The sequence below is a fragment of the Triturus cristatus genome, chromosome 3_1 (genome assembly GCF_964204655.1).
Source record: "Triturus cristatus chromosome 3_1, aTriCri1.1, whole genome shotgun sequence".
Classification (NCBI taxonomy): Eukaryota; Metazoa; Chordata; class Amphibia; order Caudata; family Salamandridae; genus Triturus; species Triturus cristatus.
In genome coordinates this window covers 501,808,544-501,829,784 of record NC_140583.1, presented here as the reverse complement: position 1 = coordinate 501,829,784, position 21,241 = coordinate 501,808,544, and the positions used below count along the sequence as shown (strand labels likewise).

General features: G+C 46.3%; 1 protein-coding gene across 6 annotated transcripts in view; it reads right to left on the bottom strand.

The window, feature by feature from the left end:
• MAN2A2 (mannosidase alpha class 2A member 2) overlaps positions 1-21,241 on the bottom strand; it is a 658,091-nt gene that overhangs the window by 43,151 nt on the left and 593,699 nt on the right. For all 6 annotated transcript variants that reach the window (XM_085644368.1, XM_085644371.1, XM_085644369.1 and 3 more), the window contains 2 exons: positions 12,106-12,247; positions 11,816-11,949 (listed from right to left, as the gene is read on the bottom strand). In XM_085644368.1, the coding sequence (XP_085500494.1) occupies positions 11,816-11,949; positions 12,106-12,247 (276 nt within the window). The remainder of the gene's footprint in view (positions 1-11,815; positions 11,950-12,105; positions 12,248-21,241) is intronic.

Sequence of the window (21,241 nt, the reverse complement as noted above, 5' to 3'; positions counted from 1 at the left end):
GAAACAGTTAGTTATAGATTCCTTACCTTAGAAAAGATTCCCCAGCAATACCAACCCCGAAGGTGGGTCTGTGAACTAAGTTCACACCAGAAAGTCCTGGAGAACAGAACGGCCAAAGAAGCCGTCTCTCCGGACTTGGCTTAGCGCCCGCATAACCAACAGACAGCTGGTCGTCCACCCAAAATAGTTTGGTGCGATCCAAATAGAAGGAGAGCGCACGTTTTGGATCCAGATGGTGGAGCCTCTCTTCCTTTTTTGAAGGAGGCGGAAAGAAGGTGGGCTATATGAAAAGAAGTGACCACCTTTGGAAGAAAGGAAGGTTGAGTTCTAAGGGCCACCTTGACCGGATGAACAGCCAGAAAAGGAGACTTAGAAGACAGAGCCTGTAGCTCACTCACCCTGCATGCAGAGGTGATGGCCACCAGAAAAGCAGTTTTCAGAGTGAGGAGTCTGAGAGGACAGTTATGTAGTGACTCAAAGGGAGCGCACATCAGATAAGTAAGAACTAAATTTAAGTCCCACTGAGGCATTACGAAGGGAACAGGAGGAAAAAGATGAGTAATGCCTTTAAGAAATCTATTTACAACAGGGGACTTGAAAAGAGAAGGCTCATCAGGAGGCCTGAGGAAGGCTGAAATGGCCGAGAGGTAGCCCTTAAGAGTGCCCAGAGCAGAGCCCTGCTGGGCCAAAGACAGGAGGAACAAGAGAACCTCAGAAAGAGGGGCAGAGAGGGGATCCACAGCCTTTGCTGTGCACCATGCCACAAAGTTATTCCATCTGCAGGCGTATACCGTCTTAGTGGAGGGAAGCCTGGCTGCCAAGATTACATCACAGACTTCGTGAGGCAAGTCAAATGACGTCAACTGCTGCCGCTCAATCGCCACGCAAGGAGGTGGAGGCTGGACAGGCTCGGGTGGAGGACCGTCCCCTGCTGCTGCGACAGAAGATCCTCCCGAAGAGGCAGTCAGATCGGGGGATCGATGGCCATGTTGAGCAGCTCGGGATACCAGACACTTCGTGCCCAATCTGGAGTCACAAGAATGACTTGGGCCCGGTCGCGCTTGATCTTCTTCAGCACTCTGGGCAGAAGTGGTATTGGTGGAAAGGCGTATAGAAGACCGCAACTCCACTCGCAACAAAAAGAGTCGCCTAGCGAGTGCCCCCTTGGAAATTCCAACGTGCAGAATTGCTGACATTGCGCGTTCTCTTCGGTGGCGAATGGATCTAACCAAGGCTCTTCCCGCTGTTGAAAGAGACCTTGCACCACCTCCTAGTGAAGACGCCATTCCTTATCCATCATGCACCTGCGGCTGAGCTCATCCACCCTGGCGTTCAGTGAACCTGCCAGGTGTTGAACCACCGGAGATATGCCCTGATGTTCCAGCCATGTCCAGAGACGGAGGGCTTCTTGACATAGAGTCCACAACCCCAACCCACCTTGTTTCTTGCAGTACCACATGGCGGTGGTGTTGCCCGTGAACACCTGCACTAATCGTCCCCAGACAGAGGGAAGGAATGCTTTTAGTGCAAGGCAGATCGCCCGAAGCTCCAGAAGGTTGATGTTGAGCTCGGACTTCGCCGGAGACCAGAGGCCTCTGATCTCCACCTCTCCCATGTGGCCGCCCATCCCACAAGGGATGCGTCTGTCACCACTGTGTGTGCTGGTTGGGGAAGGGAGAGGGATCTGCCGTTGACCCAATCCTGGTTCGTGAGCCACCACTGCAATTGTCGTGCAGTGCACTCAGAGATCTGGACGCAATCGGACAGATTCCCCTGATGGAACTTCAGGTCCCACTGCAGAGCCCGCATATGCCAAATGTCATGATCGACCAGCAGGATGCAGGAGGCCATGAGTCCCAGCAGCTTCAGGGTCATCCTGAATGAAACCCAGAATAGAGGCTGAAAGAGCGGAATCGTAGCCCGAATATCCCGGATTTACTATTTGGGAGGATAAACCCGAAACTGCGTCGTGTCCAGAACCACTCCGATGAACTGGAGCTTCTGAGAGGGGGTCAGGTGTGACTTCGGCACGTTGATGGAGAACCCCAGCAAATGCAGAATGTCAGCCGTAGTCTGGAGGTGGGAGACGACTGCCTGGGGTGAGCCCGCCTTCAACAACCAGTCGTCGAGATAGGGGAAGACTGGAAGCCCTGATCTGCGCAGATGAGCTGCGACCACCGCCATCACTTTCGTGAACATCCAAGGGGCGCTGGTAAGGCCAAAGGGGGGGGTACGGTAACCTGCAAGTGTTCATGGCCTGCCGCCGTGAACCGCAGGTAACGCCGGTGGGCCTGCAGGAGGGGGGGGGGCCTTGGTGAAAATAAGCGTCCTGCAAGCCCAACGCTACCATCCAGTCTCCAGGGTCGAGGGCAGACAAGACCTGAGCCAGGGTCAACATTTTGAACTTCTCTTTCCGGAGGAAGCGGTTGACGTCCATGAGATCCAAGATAGGACGCAGGCCCTTGTCCTTCTTGGGCACCAGAAAGTAGTAGGAATAGCAACCACGACCAACTTCTGGGGCAGGAACACGCTCAATGGCTCTCTTGGCCAAGAGAGTCATAACTTCCTGTCGGAGAAGGGCCAGGTGATCCCCCGACATGCGATGGTACTGGGGTGACATGGCTGGATGGATAGTCTCAAAGGGGAGGGAGTAGCCCCTTCGGACTATCTGCAAAACCCACCTGTCCGAAGTGATGGTGTGCCAGTGGAGGAGGTGATGGCGGATCCTGCCGCCCACTGGCGTTTGATGGGCCTGAAAGGTCAGACTAAAAGGGGTTGGAGGCTCCTGCAGAGGGGGCGGTGGTGGACTGGCCCACCCACTGGCCCCTAGAACCACGTTGGTGGTTCCCACGTCCCCGGCCACGCTGAGGTTGAACAGCTTGCGATGGTCTGTGTCTCTGAAAGGAACGTGTTGGGGCACCCCTTCCGTGGCCACGAAAGGGGCAAAAGGCAGACCGTGCAGGGTGCATGATGGAGATGCCCAAGGACTTGGCCATAGCCCGAGAGTCTTGGAAGCGCTCTAGCGCACTGTCTGCCTTGTCGCCTAACAGGCGATGGCCATCAAAGGGCATGTTCATCAAAGTGTTCCAGATATCCCCAGAAAAGCCAGTCGTTCTCAACCAGGCATGACGGCGAAGCGCCACCGATGTTGAAATGGTCCTACCCAGTGAGTCGGCAGTGTCCAGTCCACAGCGGATGGTAAACTTTGCTGCGTCTCTCCCCTCGGCAATAGCAATGGCAGAGGCCTGAAACAGGTTTGAAAAGCTACTTCTGTGGGGGGTGCAACCAGCACTGCAGGCCCACTAGTAGCATTTCATTTACAGGCCCTGGGTATATGGGATACCACTGTACAAGGGTCTTACAGGTAAATTAAATATGCCAAACAGGTGTAGAACAATCTTATCAAGTTTACAAGAGAGAGCACATGTAATTTACCACTGATCAGCAGTGGTACAGTGCCCAGAGTCATACAACCAACCAAAACAGGTCTGACAAAATACAGGTTGAAGGCAAAAAGTTCTGGGATAACACTGCAAACAGGGCCAGGTCCAACGGTGGTGTTTTTGTCATTGATTGGTATTCAAAGCATTTAACAGCGCCTTTGTCAACTCTGGTATTTTGAACATTGACAGAGTCTTTGTTGATTGAAGAGCTTTCGTCAAGGATGATTTTGTCAACAGTGGAGTCATCTGTGATGGTGCAGCAAGTGACAATGGGTGCTTTGCTGGGATCTTGCCTGTTGAGGAGCAGACTTACTCGTTGATAGTGAGGTATTTGTCAATAGTGGTATCTTGTCAACTGTGTCATCATCAACAGTTTCGCTGGTGACGGACACTATGCCACACTCGTGAATGATGGAGACACAATTTTTTGAACTTTTTTTACTTTTTATTTGATGGTGAGCCTCCCGACTATGTAGGTGAGACATCAACGTGACCAGAAGTCTGTCATTTAAGACAGGTACAGAAGGTCTCTTGGTGGGAGTTACACAGAGCTCAGAGAGTTGCTAAGTCTTTTGGTGTAGGTCATTCTAATTTTCACTTTTAAGTTTTAAAACACTTTTATCACAAGATGTATCTTGATGACTCAGCTTTTTGAAGATGCAGCAGCCTACCCTCAATGTCCTTTAGGGTGGTGGTGCTAAAATTAATTTTGTGTGAGGGTCGTTACTGTATAATTTCTGGGCCTCACACACCTCTTGAGGCACGAAACGAATCCTTGAATATGAGGAATCAACTATGGTCCCAGCCTGAAAATGCACAAAATGCACCACAGATCGTTAGGAAATTTTTGAAGGAACCCTTCCTGCTCACTGGCATGACGAGTGTGCATCAAACGATCAGCAACAGAGTAGCTGAGTTAGAGCTCAGAGGATTCCCTGTTGCCCAATACCAAGCAGTAGAAAATCTGACAGATGGAGCCTCGGAGTAGGTTTGGATCCCCTATCCCCTTCACCTCATTGGCTGGACTTCGGGTCATATAATGAGATGGCTTGGCTAAATGTGGCCTAAGAATGTTTAGAAAAGTGTTTTTCAATGTTAACTGCTGCACAGAAATTATGGGTGTGTGAAATTTTTCATTTCATGCAATATTTTAGCATGAAATGTGCCCTTGTGTCAATTTTTGATGTGAGGGCACATTGCATGGCAAACAAGCATTGGCATAGCCAATAGGTCTCGCTTTTGGGACCTTATAAGTATTTAGTTATGCAGCACAATATCCTTGGTGCAACAACATTAACTGTTGCATGGTTAAACACTTATAAGGTCCCAAAGGCGAGACCTATTGGCTATGTCAATGCTTGTTTTTTTAAATCCCAGAACGTGCTATACAAATGGCGGCGAGGTCTGACGAGGAACATGCCCGTAAAAACGCTCTTGCCTCTGTAACATGATGAATTGCGGAAGTGAAAATTCTAATCACAGCCTGGCAGTCCTTCAGGTCACACCCAGTGACAGTGGATTCACTCCCTTTCATACTCGCCGCCTCGCGCCGCTGATGCTGCCTCGTATGCATGAGTCTATCAATAGCACACAAAGCATGATGGATCGGCCCAGGTACCTGTGTCCTTAGAACCGGGCGGATGATGTTTTTTTCAGCATCCGGGGGACTGTGTGTGACATTGTCGTGAATGAAAGAAGAAACTAATACTGTATTGGATATACTTCCTTGCTGCCAGTGTTTAGGGAGACAATGATGCATTGTGGGCATTGCAAGCGTGAGGCCTGTTTTTTTTCCTCACCAGCAACTGCTGTAGGAATTCATTGATCATAATCGCAAAGCTGAAAAACAGTCTAGCAAATGCACGCGATATATGGCGTCTGCTCACATTCAGAGGAGCGAACATCTACAGATCATGTATTAGGAATGACGTGTTTTTCACAGCAGTGCCACGCAAGGGTGGGAAGGTGTGGCTTGATCTGTCCCATTCCATCAGGCTCTCTCAGCTTTGTAATACAATGGGCTGAGACACAGTCTATTGCTAATATTTCAAATCGGATCTCTTTGTTTATGTTGCACATACCTGGCCCCGAGGACACTGGCAATTATGCATCAGTGGGAGGGAATTGATATGGCAGGGCTGACTGAATGGCGCAGGAGGAAATGTCTAATTATGTAGCATCACGCAGCACATTCTCTGGCAGTATTGTTTTGCTAGTCTACTATTTTATCATAGATTAATACCACCTGGGCTAGCACGGGTTTATTACCTGAATGCAGCAATCGTTAACTGAAAGATGACCAGTTAACATTTCCAAAAGGTTAGTCGAGATGCAGAACCACTTCTTGTGGGTTTTAAAGTGACTTTTGATCCAGTTGAACTAGAAACAATTGTTTTGATGAAATCTGCAAATTGTGCAGCAGATGGTGTATTAAGTTGCAAGTGTGAAAAATCCCAGATGAGGCCAAACACATCCCGGTTGCAAATCTGCATAATTTTAGATGCTCTGACTAAACCAGGACCTCCAAATAATACACCTTTCACATGTTTTTCAATTTAAAACTAAATTATTTATACAGAATCAATGACCCTAAATCTGAGAAGGCAACAGCTAGCTAGATAAGGACTGACATTTCACAATATCTTCATAATGTGTGCGTAGGCCATTTTTTTGGTCTGTCTACCTGACCCAAAATAAAAAAGAAAATACACACTGGTCATTTCAAGCTGGCCTATCCCGCAGCAGCGCCAGATTCCCTGACAGGACGGTCCAACACTGTACCTGGAAAATGATCACCACTGAATTTATTACTCCAAATCTTTATAGGAGAGGTGGATATTGTTGAAGCTACACTATGCCGACGTGACTTATATATGTCATCCACTTGACTAAACAAAAAATTCAGGACTTAAGTGTCTGTTTCCCATCTAGTGATGCTATTTCTTTTGAAAATGTATTTTTAATGATATCAGAGGATCCAGGTTTTAACAACCAGCAGGGGTTCATGCGTATAGTTTACAGTCAAGGGTTTTTGCAATAGCCTGGCGCATGTGCATGGTACATGCAATGCAGAGGGTGTCGTGGAGCCAGCAAATGTCAATTTTCAACCGCTCATGAAGTGACACGCTCGTAAGAAACAACAAGCATTGGCCGCGCAGCCGTAAAAGTAACGCGGCCGTGAAAGGGAAAGTGATCACGATCGCGGGGACGCGCTCTGTGGTGAGGGAGGGGCGGAGCGAGGCACGCTGTAAGGGTGCTGCGAGGAAAGACAGATGGCGGCTGTGCGCGCGTAACCGCAAACTTGAGGCCAGCAAAAGCGGACTTTTAAAAGCCCACTTACTAAATGTCTTGCCAGAGCAGCGCATGCGCTGGCTCAGGCGAGACCTAAAAAACAAAGTGTAAGAAAAAACTAAAGCACAGCTAATAACAGCTGCTCACGTTCCATTGTTCCCATGCATTCAATGTAAATTTTTAACACAAATGGTGCATTTACGTTACATTTTTACCACAAATATAATTTAACATGTGTAACACAAAATTCCCACAATTACACAAATTATGCCAGTGTAATATACATTTCATATAGACCTAACTGAAATACCCCCATGTCAACAATGACTATTGAGGGTTCCCAACCTGACATCCGGGAATAAAACTGAAAATATATGGATTCATACTTCTTTCAAATTAAAACCCATTACGAGGAGATAAAAAATCCAAAATTAAGCAAAAGATATTTATAAAGTGCCCCAGTAAATCCAAATCCCACTAGCTTGACATTTCGCTTAGACCACCTTGAGCAAATATTGCTGCACCAAATTATGCCAAGCTTCATCATGAAAATAAATACCAACTGACTGTTCAAACCATGCACATTCAGACATCCAGTACACATTACTTCACTTAATTCCTGAAGGAGAATAGACCATATGTGAAGCAAATGTTACCAGCAGAATCATGCTGTGATAACCAAACACAGAATGTATTTTAGGGTTATCGTTCATAAGGCTGACTGCGCTCAACGAAGGACGTGTTAGTTTAAGTTGTGGAATCGATTCCCTTATTGATTCTATAACTTGCCAGGTATTTGGGGAAACATGCTCTGACTGCTGTTTCAGTATAGACCTTTCAGAGAAGTCAGTGGCAAAACTCTAGAAGAACTTTCTTGCTCATACTTATATTGTCCTTACCGCTAGTAATTCATCTGAGTAATGATAACGTTTATAGAAACTCTCCTGGCCTATACTGCGCTGTTGGTGGTCGACTTTGGTCATTCCTACTCAGGAGAATATTGGTATACTTTCTTGTGTGTTAATTTTGTGAGAGTGGTAGCATTTGTACCATCCTACAAGCATTATGCATGCCTGTTTGGTTTTCGGTCCTGGAAGCACAACTGCTATACGTTCAAGATTATTACATAGGCTCTTTAATCACGTCACTGTAAAAGCACCCTAGTCTTCCTTTCTATTGCATTTACTTATGAATGTCGTAGTCCATTATTAGTACTGGTTAGTAGTGCAGGTAAACTGGTAAATGAATGGTAGCTCTTTGTCCGACTTGCGTACATTCTCTAGTTCTACCTTAGTCAATGATCTAGTGCACAGTGAACATCACACTGATAGATAATGAACTTTATTCGATATGTAAAAACAATATCATAAAAGTACATACAGATAAAATTTGTTAATAGAATAAAATTTAAATTATTTTACAACAATCTCAAATTCAATTAAAATTACAGATACACGATAGAACTTTTAGGACAGGTATCAACTAAGTCTGCATTGTAGCCCTCAGCTTCATGGTCATTTTCAAGTAGGATGACATGGCTGCAAGGCTAAAGGGGTATCCAGGGTCTTTAATTTATAATAAGCCACTCTATGTGAGCGTAAACCCCATGATTTGAGCAAAGGTTTAAAAAAAAATAGTCCTTGGCAGTTGGTAAAATCTACAGAATAGGATACAGTGTATATTGGATTGCGTAGATAGGCCGTCACACGGGCATTTCTCCATGACAGTAGACCAACAGTTTGGGTTAGGAAAAGTTAAAAATCTGAAAAAAGAGTCAGTACGAAAACGGGTCAGGAGCATGCGAGTAAAAGGCGATGGTTCTAGGAGTAGATATTGCTGGATCCCATTTGTAATGGTCGAGTGTTGATATTCCACGATTGAACTCTTTTGTTTTTCAGAGACCCATCGCTGGCTGCTCAAGTGGTTTAGGACAAGACGTTTTAGCGTAACTCTTGCTATTTTACTTAAGGCTAAGGGGTCAGAAAAGAATTCTGGGTGTCCTAAGTCCGAAGACAAATTCTTTACATAATTCAACCATTTAATATTCCTGACCTTGTTCAGTTTAAGACAGTCTTTGATGATTTCTCTGTTAAAAGGAGTCTCTTGGTTGGTCCAGACTTTGTGCCATAGGATGAGTGGGGAGGAATTAATCGTATCCGCAATATGTGTAAGACCTAATTCAGTGTGTACCAAGTAGGTAGATGTACCAGAGGGGACGGCCAAGAGATAACGCAAAAAGGCGTTCTCGAGGCGTTGAATTTGGTCAACGGAGTCAATCCCCCAGATCCCAGCTCCATAAGTTCCAACTGAGATGCACTTCGCCCGATAAATCTGAAGTAAGGGGTTAATCGGGCGGCCCCCAAGTTTTTTTGAAAAGTTGGTCAATGCGCCTATGGCTTTGGACAAAGTTAACCCCCTAGCTAGAGCTGCGGCACGCCAGGTACCCCTTTTATTGAAAGTAATGCCCAAATAAGAGAAACTATCAATGCTGTCCAATTTTTGACCGTTTAAAAAAATAGAGCATGGTTTTTTCCCAGTCCCTAGGCCACATGACATTGTAAAGGTTTTAGAGGTGTTAACATTTAGGCCTCTCTTTGACATATAGTCAGTGAATTCATTTACTGCCCTTTGTAGCCCCCTTCGTGTCTGGGACATAATTGCTGCATCGTCCGCGTAGAGCAGGATAGGTATGGGTTTACCATTTATTGTAGGGTAATCATGAAAAGTTCTATTTAAATGGTGACCAACAGAATTGATGTAAAGGGTGAAAAGCAGGGGAGCTAATATGCAACCCTGCCTAACGCCACGCCTAATGAAAAAACTGTCAGTACATTCTCCCGTTCTGCCATACCTAACGCGGGCTGATGCGTCCCTATACAGTTCTTTAATAAATGAAAGGATGAAGGGGTCTAAACCTATCTCTGCAAGAGAAACCCATAAAAGTTCATGATCAACACAATCGAATGCCGAGCTCAGATCTACAAACGTAATAAAGAGATTGCCTTTTTTGGCCTGAGTATATTTAGCTATTATGAGAGACAAGTTCAGGCCTTGCTCGATAGTACCTTTGCCGTGTCTGAAGCCATATTGCAGATAGAAATGATGTCTTGGCCATTTATCCAATCGTGTATTCTAGTTAAAATAATTCGCCCAGTTACCTTCATGAGAGAGTCTAATAGTGAAATTGGGCGATAGTTGGCGGGATTATCTCGCTCGCCTTTTTTAAAAATCGGGACAACGACTGCCTCAGGCCAGGTGGGTATGAAACCTGTTATATTCAGTGAGTTCAGAACGTTTGTAAGCAAAGGTGCCCAAAGGTCTGGCTGTGATTTAAAAACATCTATCGGTACGCAGTCAGGACCTGGCGCCTTCCCGGAAGGACTTTCTTTTAATGCCATCAATACTTCGACATATTCGAAGGAAATGTTCAGGGGAAAAAGAGTAGGAGTATTTGAATCTAGGAAGGGGTTAGGATTACTTCCCCCCTCATTCAGTTGGTCACCCGGATCAAGGGGATTATATAGGGCACTGAAGTGTTTAACCCAGGTTTCAGCAGTTATGGCTGAGTCCAAAATTGGAGGCTGTGAAGATCGAAAAAAAGGGGCGTTGACTGCCCTCCAAAAAGCGGTGTTATCCCTCTTAGTGGAAGCTTCCATAAGAGCTTGCCAGGCCTCTGACTTCAGCTGATTTTTCCTGGCCTGGCGTATAGTGTGGTAATTTTTCCTAGCTTGCTGGACTTCCAAGCGATTTCTGGGATTAGATTTTAAAGCAGCTTTCAGGAGTCGCAGAGCTTTAGAACAGTTCCTATCGAAACAACAGTTACTAGAGGAAAAGGATTTCCTTGGGGCACATTCGAGCTCTCTTTTTATTTCCAATAAGATTTTAGAAAAGGAGTGACTTATTGCGTGCGGATTGTCTGAGAGTGATAGACATGTTTGGATATGATCGTATGTGTTCTTCACCAGTGAATTAAAAAAGGTGGAAGGGACTACTTTGTCCCATTTAAGGTAAAGCCCCATGGTGGTTCCTGGCTGAAGAGGTTGGGTGTAGGGAGTATTCTGCCTAACCTTGTGCTTAGCGTGTGAGGTGAGATTTAAGATCAACCCAATTGGGTAATGGTCACTGATTACAGAATCAAGAGTCTCCCAGTTACGTATAAGCCCTGAATACCTGGAAGATATGAGTATGTAATCGATTATTGTGTGACTACCTCTCCCGTTATAAGTGGGTTTAAAACACTTAGGTGGAATGCATAGTTCGTTGGCATAGGATAGGTTACTTATGAATGTCGTAGTCCATTATTAGTACTGGTTAGTAGTGCAGGTAAACTGGTAAATGAATGGTAGCTCTTTGTCCGACTTGCGTACATTCTCTAGTTCTACCTTAGTCAATGATCTAGTGCACAGTGAACATCACACTGTTAAATATGACACATCAAATATAAGTTAGGTAGAGATAACAGGGTCTTACCATTTGTTTAGACTACATAAGCATGTGTTACTTACTTTTGTATGGTTTCTTTTAACAAGTATTATCTAATCTCAGAACACTTCGTAAGACGTACATACTCTTTGTCTGACTTGCGTACATTCTCTAGTTCTACCTTAGTCAATGATCTAGTGCACAGTGAACATCACACTGTTAAATATGACACATCAAATATAAGTTAGGTAGAGATAACAGGGTCTTACCATTTGTTTAGACTACATAAGCATGTGTTACTTACTTTTGTATGGTTTCTTTTAACAAGTATTATCTAATCTCAGAACACGTACGCAAGACGAGCTAAAATTGCTTCCTAAAATAAGTAAATATATTCTAGCACTTCTGAATTAGAACTTGCCTTCCTAACAACAATGCACCAAACAAGAGTCACTGAATTGAGCAACAATTGAAAGCTTTTTTCATAATAACCAAACAATTTAATTTCATAGTAACCTAACAAGTGACTTGCACTAGACTGCATGATTTTTTTCTGAGGAAAGTCACATTACTTGAGTGTAGACTGCTTTTACTATTGCGATTTGCTTTGCATTTACATCAATTACTATGTTACGTGCCTTTTTAATATGCCTACTTACATTTGCAACTGTACTCCGTTTTTCCAGAAGGATGCGGAACCTGCTGCAGGCTCGTTTATTGTCCTTTAGCCCTTGACCAAGACCACGATTATCATCCTGCATTAGCCGGCGATCAAGTATCACTTCAAGTTGACCTAAGAAAAGTTAAGACTGAATTAACTGGAGACTGTTTTTGCAATATTATGTGTTTATATTCCATGAAATAAGCCAATCCTACCGCATTAGTTAGGGAATATGCTAGATAAGATAGAAAGACAGTAAAAATTATAGCAATACTTCTACTTTCTTACCGCTACTCAGACTTGACACACCCAGGGCCTGAGCTGTAAGGAGTGTCAGTCTTGACTGTTCATCTTGGATGTATGCCATAGCCGGCATGGGATAGAAATTAGCCTGGAGAGGTAACTTTTTAAAATATTTCCGAGCTTGAACCTAAAAACAGAAACAATAAATACATTTAGGAGCTTGTTGGAAAAGTGTTATTATCAATGGTGATGGCTTCAGCTGCTGTTGGATGCCTGATAATGGAATGACCAAAGAAGACCATGAGATCACGGTGAGTGAAGAGTAGATATACCATCCATAAGAATAGCAAAATACTTTGAATTAAAAAAATAAGAGTCTCTCGATATCGGAGGAGATGGGAGAGGGAAAGGAAGCGACAGAAGGAGAAGAGTTCAACAAAACAAATGTAAGGCAAGGGTGAAGACATAGGAGAGAAGAGGAGCAAAACAGAAAAATGAAGGGCAAGGAGAAATCACACAAAGAGAAATGGGGTGGGGAAGGGTGTGGTGTGTGTAATGAGAAGCCTCCAGTTGAGAAGAGGAATGAGGAAAGAATGTCAGTATAAACAGGAGAGCATGGGGCAAGTGGGAGTGTGTGTGTTCCCATCAAACAATGTCGTAACTGAATATAACACCTATGCTGAGATCGCAGGAGTCCACGATCAGAGCAGAGGGACTCAAAGGATTTAATGGAACCATCAGTATTATAGATGTCTCCAATCATCTGTATCTTGGCCCTCCCCCACTGGGGCCAGCTTATGGCCTGTTGTCCAATTTCAATGGCAGTGTTCCGCCATAGCTCCGCATTCTGAAGCAGCTGGCCATTATGTTCACAATCCTGCGCGCATCTGTCCAAGCCTGCTCCTCACTCTCACAGTCCACAGGCACTCAGCAATATGCCGGGTGCACTGGCACACAATATGCCCAAACACAGTGGGGCCCTGAGCATGGCCCGCTCAATGGAGACCCAAGTGGATTGCTCTGTGTCAGCCACTAAAAAGTGCACAAGTTGTGAGTGGTGATGTGCAAGGTAGTAGAGATGCATATTAAGTAATAGCAGTCCCCCACACTCTGGTATCTGCATAAAATCATGCTGGTTTAAGTCATGGTCTCCTGCCAGCCCAAATGAAGTGTTTGGTATGTTTGCTGAGTGCACAAAGTCTCCCTTTTGGGTATACTATAAGGGAACATGCCAAAAACATAGTTTAACCTTGAACCGTCACCCTTTTCAGCATCTGTACCTGGCCGCACAAAGATATGTGAAGTTCGGACCATCTTAGGAAGTCCGTGGCAGTTTTAGTGATAAGAAGCTACAGGTTGTTTGATACCATGTTGTCAAGTCCTCTATTAAACATGGTGCCTAAGTACTTGAGTTTGGAAGCTTTCCAAGTGAAGCCATAGTCAGTAGGGACATGATGTTTCAGACAATCTATTAGCTAACATGAGTACACTGAACAAGAATCCGTGATGGAGATCAGTGAGGTGACGGAGACATTCAGGTCTCTAAGAGTAATCAGTAGATCATCCGCATATAGCAGAATCATAACCGGCCCTGCCTTTGTGCCAATGCCCGTAATACATTGATCTTGCTGTATGGCCACTGCCAGCAACTCCAGGGCAATGAGAAACAGGAGAGGCGAAAACGGCCAGAAAGTCTGGGCCTATATCCACCCGTTACATGGTATGAAATAGATTCCCCCAGTCTACTTGCCAATGGTCCTTGATTGGAAAGTATAGTTCTCAGTGGGAATGAGTGAAGTCTTGTACTGCACCAGAGTTTCTACCACCTACTAAAAAGTAATCCCAAACTGCTCTGCTTTGCCAAGCCTGTAAAGGCAATGCTCATAGAGAGTAGCCTGATTATTCCATATTAATGCAATAGTATTTGTGGGATTGGAACACCAGTGGCAAATAATGCATACACATAGGACAATGTCAATGCACTGTCATCAATAACCCAAGTCTAGTTTTTGAATCTTACTTTGGAATGGCAGCTAGATTTCCAAACCAATAGCGCATTACTTCAGCCCATTAAACATCACCATAATCACAGGCTTCCTATCAGGAGCGTATTTGCCCCTCCCCTCTTAAACATGCAAATTATCAGAATTGGTAAAGTGTGATTTTTCTTCTTTGGGGAGTCATAGTAAAATTACATTGATCCTTTCGATACAGGCAGGATCAAATATTTTACACTGCGTGAAAGAAAGACAGAAAAGCAGGTAAGGATGGAAAAAATACTTGTAATGTATTCCTAGCTCTTCACTATATATATATATATTTTTTATGTTTTTATTTTTGTTTTGTAAAAAACAAGAACCAAAAGAAAACATAACAAAATCAGGTACAATCATACAGAGACAGTCATGTACATGCCATATCCCAAACATCCCCACATCAGTATCCCTTAGGGCCGCTCGATCTTCCAAGTCCCACCCAAGCCCTCTGTTTTGTTGTAGCAAACTCTTTCCTGCCATTTAAAATGTGCTTCAGTTACAAAATGTAAGTATCGGCAAATCCATAACGGTGGCGTGACAAAGGTGCTGGTTTTCATTTTCCATTTACCTGTTCTTTAAAGTACATAATTATTTGGCAGCTGTAGTTTGTTATTCTCTTTTTTTTTTCCTACCCGGCTTCCACCCGTTGGTCTTTTTTTCACTCCTCAAAGAGGAAGGGAGCCAGCTTTGGGCTCTCTTCTGAGCCACAACCACAAATGATGTGCCTCTGTGACAAAAGAGATCCCCGTTGCACCAAAGTCAAACCCACTTCCTTGGGCTGCTCCTTTTATTTTCTGTTAGCTTGTTATTTTACTTACTTAAGTAATTAGTTTGCAGTTTGTTTTTAATTGTTTTTGCTAGGTGCTGTTCCCTCCTATATATCTTTCTTCCCTCTCGAAATTGGAGGTGGGGTGGCTGTGGGTGTCCTCCTCTGCCACAGCCTCCCCCAATTTGCCTTTGTTACAAAATTGATGGGTAGGTGAGACCGTGCCAGCAAAATGCCCAAGTCAAGCCTTTGCGGGCCCATTCAGGCTCAAATTAGTCCTTTCATGCAACCAGACTGGCCAGAGATATTTGGAAGCAACATATTATCGTCAATAAAAACAGACTACAGGGGAGTGGCAGGGCAAGATGGCCGATCTTCCGGTCCACGCGCTGCTCCGGCCTTTTTCTGAGCAAAGGTAGAGCCCCCTATGCGACACCTATGCTTCCCTCCTGAAGCGGAGAGTGGGGGGCATCTGCGGAGCTGCCCGGATCGCTTCTGGGGCCACGGGAGCGGCGGCAATCTGTGAAGTGAGGGAGAGGGCAGCAGCGTGTAAAATGGTGGACGGACCCTTACCGAGTGTGCTGCTGCCAGAACTCCCCTCCAGGAGGTACGTCTGACGCCTGCACTCCTCTGCTTTGTGACGGCTGCCGCTGACTTCGCCGTGCCGTGGGGGCTCTGCTGTGGTTGAATACTGGTGGCAGTCCCATCGAGATACCCCTCCCGCGCCTGCCTAACTCTAAAATGGTGGCCAGCGGCGACAGGCAGTTGACAATCGGTGCCTTCTTTGGAGCGTCTTAGCTCAGCAGTCACCGCCGCCCTGCACTACAGGCTGCCCCTGCATCTCCACGCTGACGCCTTCCTCCAGCTGGGGCTTTGGGACTAAAGACAGCACTGGGCTGCCCTGTGACCTCACAGAACATCACCGGTTCCCCTCCGGGTCTACCTGATAGTGGAGACACTGGCCCTGGGATGGTGCCGGGCTCCGAAGGTTGCTTCTAGCTTTGGTGCCCTACGTCTCTTCCAGACGCCATAGCTTCACAGCCCGGACCTCATCTGCAATCAACACCTTGGGTATATTTTCTCCCCACTGCAATCCGATTGGGCACGATCTGGATTTTACTTTTTGCAGCATGGGCACCTTGCTTGTCGTTCTGGTGCAAAGTAATGCGGATAATAACCAGACCAGGCATGCCCCCAGCAGTAAGTTCATAGTCAGGGGATTACCTACCTTTCGCAGTTGCTGTGTCTGGTTGCCCAGCTGCCTCTCTCTGTCTGACTCGCCCCACTTGACCGTCTGTAACCTGGGGCATAATCGGCTTCGACATCTCTGCTAGCTTCTCGGGGCCAACCAGGTCCACCCCATATGCCGCCAAAGAAGACGACAAGCAAGCAGATGGGTAGGGTGTCAGATTTTTTCGTTCCTCCTGACAAACGCCCGACGCTGAGGGATGACCCGAAACCCACCGCCATGACGATCACAAAGGCAGATTTAACGGTTATGTTCAAGGATTTTAAGGCTGAACTTCGCACTGACTTGAGCCAGGACATCAAATCTTCTATAGATCTGCTAAGGGCGGATCTAACGGAACAACTGACTTCCCTCCAACAAGATATAGACTCCGTGGGCACAAGAGTCCTCGACTTGGAGACAACCTCCCAAGAACAAGAGAAGAGAACTACCGATCTGCGGGAAGATGTACGCCTCCTTTCGGATCAGCTCCACCAGTCTCTGCTCAAGGCGGAGGCTCTTGAAAATAGGTCACGGAGGGAGAACATACGTATTAGAGACCTGGAGGAGGGTTTGGAGGGTCCTGACCTGGCGGCCTCATAGAGGGGCTGTTTGCGGAGATCCTGGCCCCACAGACCCTTAAAATTAAGCTGGACAGGGTACACCGCGTGGGTAATCTACAGCCTGGGGAGAAGAAAAAGCCGCGCCACATCCTGGCGAAGCTCCATTCTTTTGCAGTGAAGGAGGCGGTTCTGCAGTTCCATCTCCTTCCAGAATCACCCATGCTCTATTTACCAAGATCTGGCACCGGCAATTCTAGCAAGGAGACAGCTGTTTAGAGACATTACTACCAAGTTGCGGGAGGATAACATTAGATATAGATGGACATTCCCATTCGGACTCCGCTTCGATTTCAAAAACTAACGCCGCCATATCACTGATTTGAAGGAAGGGCTGGAACTATTGGGCCTCCCAATCGACGACCATTCTCGTGGGCCATCCTCAGCTTCTGGGTGGTCAATGGGTACACGTAGGGTCCACCGTTGAACTTCTGAGACCCGCTTCTGAGACATTAGCCTGTTTAACCTCTGCTCTTGAAAGAGGTCCCGGAACACCACAAATCATTTCTTCCTGTCGCAGTTGTCGACTGGGGAGGAGTGCAAGGCCACCAGGTGACCTCTGACTACTATGCAAGGATTTTTTGCCACCAAGACTTTCCTAGGACTTTACTCCTGAGGCCCCCATTGTCCGGGGGAGGATCGAGGCTACCAGGGTCTGCATTCCCTCCATATGTAAGACCAGTGCCTTTACCTTGTTTTTTACTACTGCTCTAGGATGTCCGCTGGTTCCATAAGGGCGTGAGGCTTCTTTATATTCGCCATGGCGTGCATCTTGCTTTAGTCTTCTGTGTAGGCGATCTGTATGCAAATTGTTTATAAGGGGGTCCTGTGCTAGTTACTGTTTTTCTGTCGCATTTAGAAGTTGTAAAGTGTTTTTCACAGGAGCTTGGTGCTGGTGTGGGTGTGGACGGGGACCTCGAACCCGTTGCCCCCCCGGTATCCGTGGGAGCTCTGCACTCCCAATCGGAATGCTGTTAGCAATTCTTGGAATCGCATTTCCATTTATGTTTGTTTTTGTCGTGTTGGGAACAGGGGGGGTGGGGGGAGGGCGGGGGGGTTGTGGGGTGGGCCATGGTGGCGGCTTTTTAACCTGAAGCTCTAATTAATCTTCTGACATTTTTGCACCAATGGTAGTTATGAGTGGGCAACACAGGCTTCTCACGGGATGGGAGGGGATAAGGCACATACTTGGAATGGAGGGGCTTTTATAGAGTAGATAGATTTCCCACTGACAGTATGACGCTCATCATTGGATCCTGGAACGTCAAAGGACTAAACTCCCCTCAAAAATGCCAAAAGGTATGGAAGTATCTTATAGATCATCATTTGGATGTAGTGGCATTACAGGAGACACACCTCGCTAGAGCTGAAGATACACGCCTTGGACACAAACAATATCCATTAATCTATAGATCTTCGACTCTCACAAAGCATAGAGGAGTGGCTCTTCTGTTTCGCTCTTCTATACACTTTCAGCCCCTAGATGTTCTTGGCGACAAAGATGGCCGATGGATTATGGTGAAGAGACGTTTGAGGTAAAACTTGTACCTTTGTCGCGACATACGCGCCCAACTCTGGGCAGACACCATTCCTGCACACATTACTGGGGAAATTGTTGGATTTTGTGGAGGGCCAGATTATCCTCATGGGCGACTTTAACTTGACATGGCAAAGGGAACTAGACAGCACGCACTCACAGCGATCAGAATGGGGTTCCTTTTCAACTGATATCCAACAGCGAATCCTTGACTTGGGGTTGGTAGATACATGGTGTACTCTCTATCCCTTCACCCGAGACCATACCTTTTATTCTCATGTGCATCGGACTTACTCCAGGTTGGATTATATTTGTATCAGTCAGTCCCTGTTGGGTGGCCTTCAGGAAGCCAAGATATTCCCTCTCTCAGTGTCTGACCATAGCTTGGTCTCTGCCTGCTTTTACTGGTGGAGGGATGCTCCGACCACTCCCAGGTGGTACTTTCTTGCTGTGCTGACGCGAGATAAAGCATCTTATACTAAACTCAGGGAAACCATTACGGAATTCTTCAAAGTCAATAAGCCTGAAGATACCTCGGAGTTTACCACCTGGGACGCATTCAAAGCAGTCTTTAGGGGGAAATGTATAGCCCTTAACTCAGCACTGAATACTCAGCGCGCTAGAGAGAGAGCAATTGGAGCAGGAATTGACCTCCGTCGAAAACGCCCACAAACTGCATTCCACTCGGCAAACTCTTCGCAATCTGACAGCTCTCCGCGGCAAGCTTCGCACTATATACAACAACAGAACAGAGCTCACACTCCTTAAAATCCGCCACTTATCTTACTCCCAGGGTAACAAAATCGGCAAACACTTAGCTAGACAACTAAGGGATAAACGGGAGAGGGAATACATAGACGAAATTCAGGGTTCATCCGGGGAGGTTACACACAGGGATGAAGACAAAGCCGAATTATTTGGCTAATTCTATGAAGCTCTTTACTCTAGAGACGACTTGGAGTCGGCCGACCAACAGGAATATCTCCGGGCGTTGCCCCTACCTCAGGTCTCCAATGACTGGAATGAGTTATTTTCCGCGCCCATTACCCAGGAAGATGTCATTCTTGCTATTAAAGCCCTTAAAACCCACAAATCCCCGGGCACGTATGCATATTCTGCTCTTTTCTATAAGACCTTTGCCCCTGATATCTGCCCTTATCTCGTGCGGCTCTACAATAAGATGGCCGAGGATGGTGAGTCCACTGTATCCATGACCGAGGCCATGATCTCGGTGATCCTGAAGCCCAGGAAAGATCCCCAACACTGCGCCTCATATCGCCCTGTTGCGCCACTAAACTTAAACGCTAAATTGTATTCCTCCATTATAGCCAAACGACTGAACGACCTCGTGCCTGACCTCATACACCCTGATCAATCCAGGTTCATTAAAGGCCGCCAAACTCACGATAACACCCATAGAATTATCCACGTCATTGAGAAGGTCAACAGACGTCAAATACCCGCTGTTTTGGTGGGCCTGGATGTGGAGAAAGCCTTTGATCGGGTTGATTGGGCGTTCCTGTTCTACACCCTTAAGGCATTCGGCTTCTCCTCTAAATTTTTAACCATGATTCGAGCTAATTACCTGCAACCCCGCTCTAGAGTGGTGGTCAACGGGGTACGCTCATCCTCCTCCTTCCACTCCAGAGGCACTAGGCAGGGGTGTCTCCTCTCGCCCCTGCTCTTTGCCCTTAGCGTTGATCCCCTGGCAATGGCAATTAGAGCTAGTCCTATTATACAGGGAATACCATTCACTGGGGAACCCCATAAAATGTCCTTATTTGCGGACGATGTTCTCCTGTCTCTATCCGATCCGGCCGCATCTCTCCCAGCTTTGCAGAAGGAGCTTGAACATTACGAATCAGTCGCAGACTTTAAAATAAATTTTAGTAAATCCTATATTCTCAACCTCACATTACCGCAGGCGGAGGTACGCAGGCTCCAACATCTTAGCCCCCTCTCATGGGCCTCCTCCTCCATACAATATCTGGGAGTCCAGTTGACACCGAAGGTAGAAAGGCTCTACGCAGCTAATTTTCCTCCCATTCTCACGCGTATCCAGACAGAACTCACAAAGTGGAAACCCCTCTTATCGTGGCTCGGACGGATATATGCAGTGAAAATGACACTCATTCCTAAGCTCCTATATCTATTCCAGGCGTTGCCCATAGAACTGGAGAGAGACTTCTTCTGTGGAGTTAAAACTAGGATCCTACATTTCATTTGGCAAGGGGGACGGGCCCGTTTCTCCTTCTCACTGTTGCGGCGCACCCACGCGGTGGGTGGTGTAGGCCTCCCAGACATTCAGCTATACTATAAAGCAGCACAGTTAAGAGTTTTGGTTGAATGGTCAAAAAGGGAATCCGACAAACATTGGCTACATATGGACCGCAGTGTGACTGGGAGGACTATATGGGATCTGGTCTGGCGCCCTAAAAAAGATAGACCCAAGAATGCTTACATTGCGACACCCACACGCACCACACTGAAGGTATGGGACACGATGGCGGGAGACGACAGATGGACTTCTTTCCCTTCACCATTCACGCCACTCCATTTTAACCCAGCATTCCCACCGGGTAGTCTTGAGAGACCTTTCGATGCTTGGAGGGAGGGAGGTTGCCTAGCTTTGCCCCACCTTTTTCACAACTCAGACCCCCTCACCTTCACTAACTGCCAGCAAGATTATGGTGTAGGAGATACGGAGCGATACTATTACACCCAATTGATGCATTGGGCTCTTACGCTGCAAGTATGTGAAGCGGCTCCCGCCCTCTCACGAAGTTTGAAACCTTCCTCACTAAGCCCACGAGTATGGGGGGACGATTTCGTTTATATACAACTTTCTCCTCACCACTACACCTTACCCGAGACCACGTTATAGGACGATGTGGGAAGAAATCTTACAACGGGGTATCTCTGACGTTGAATGGGAACACCTATGGACAGATATTACATGACTCAATCATTCCTCTGAAATGCGGGAGGCCCATC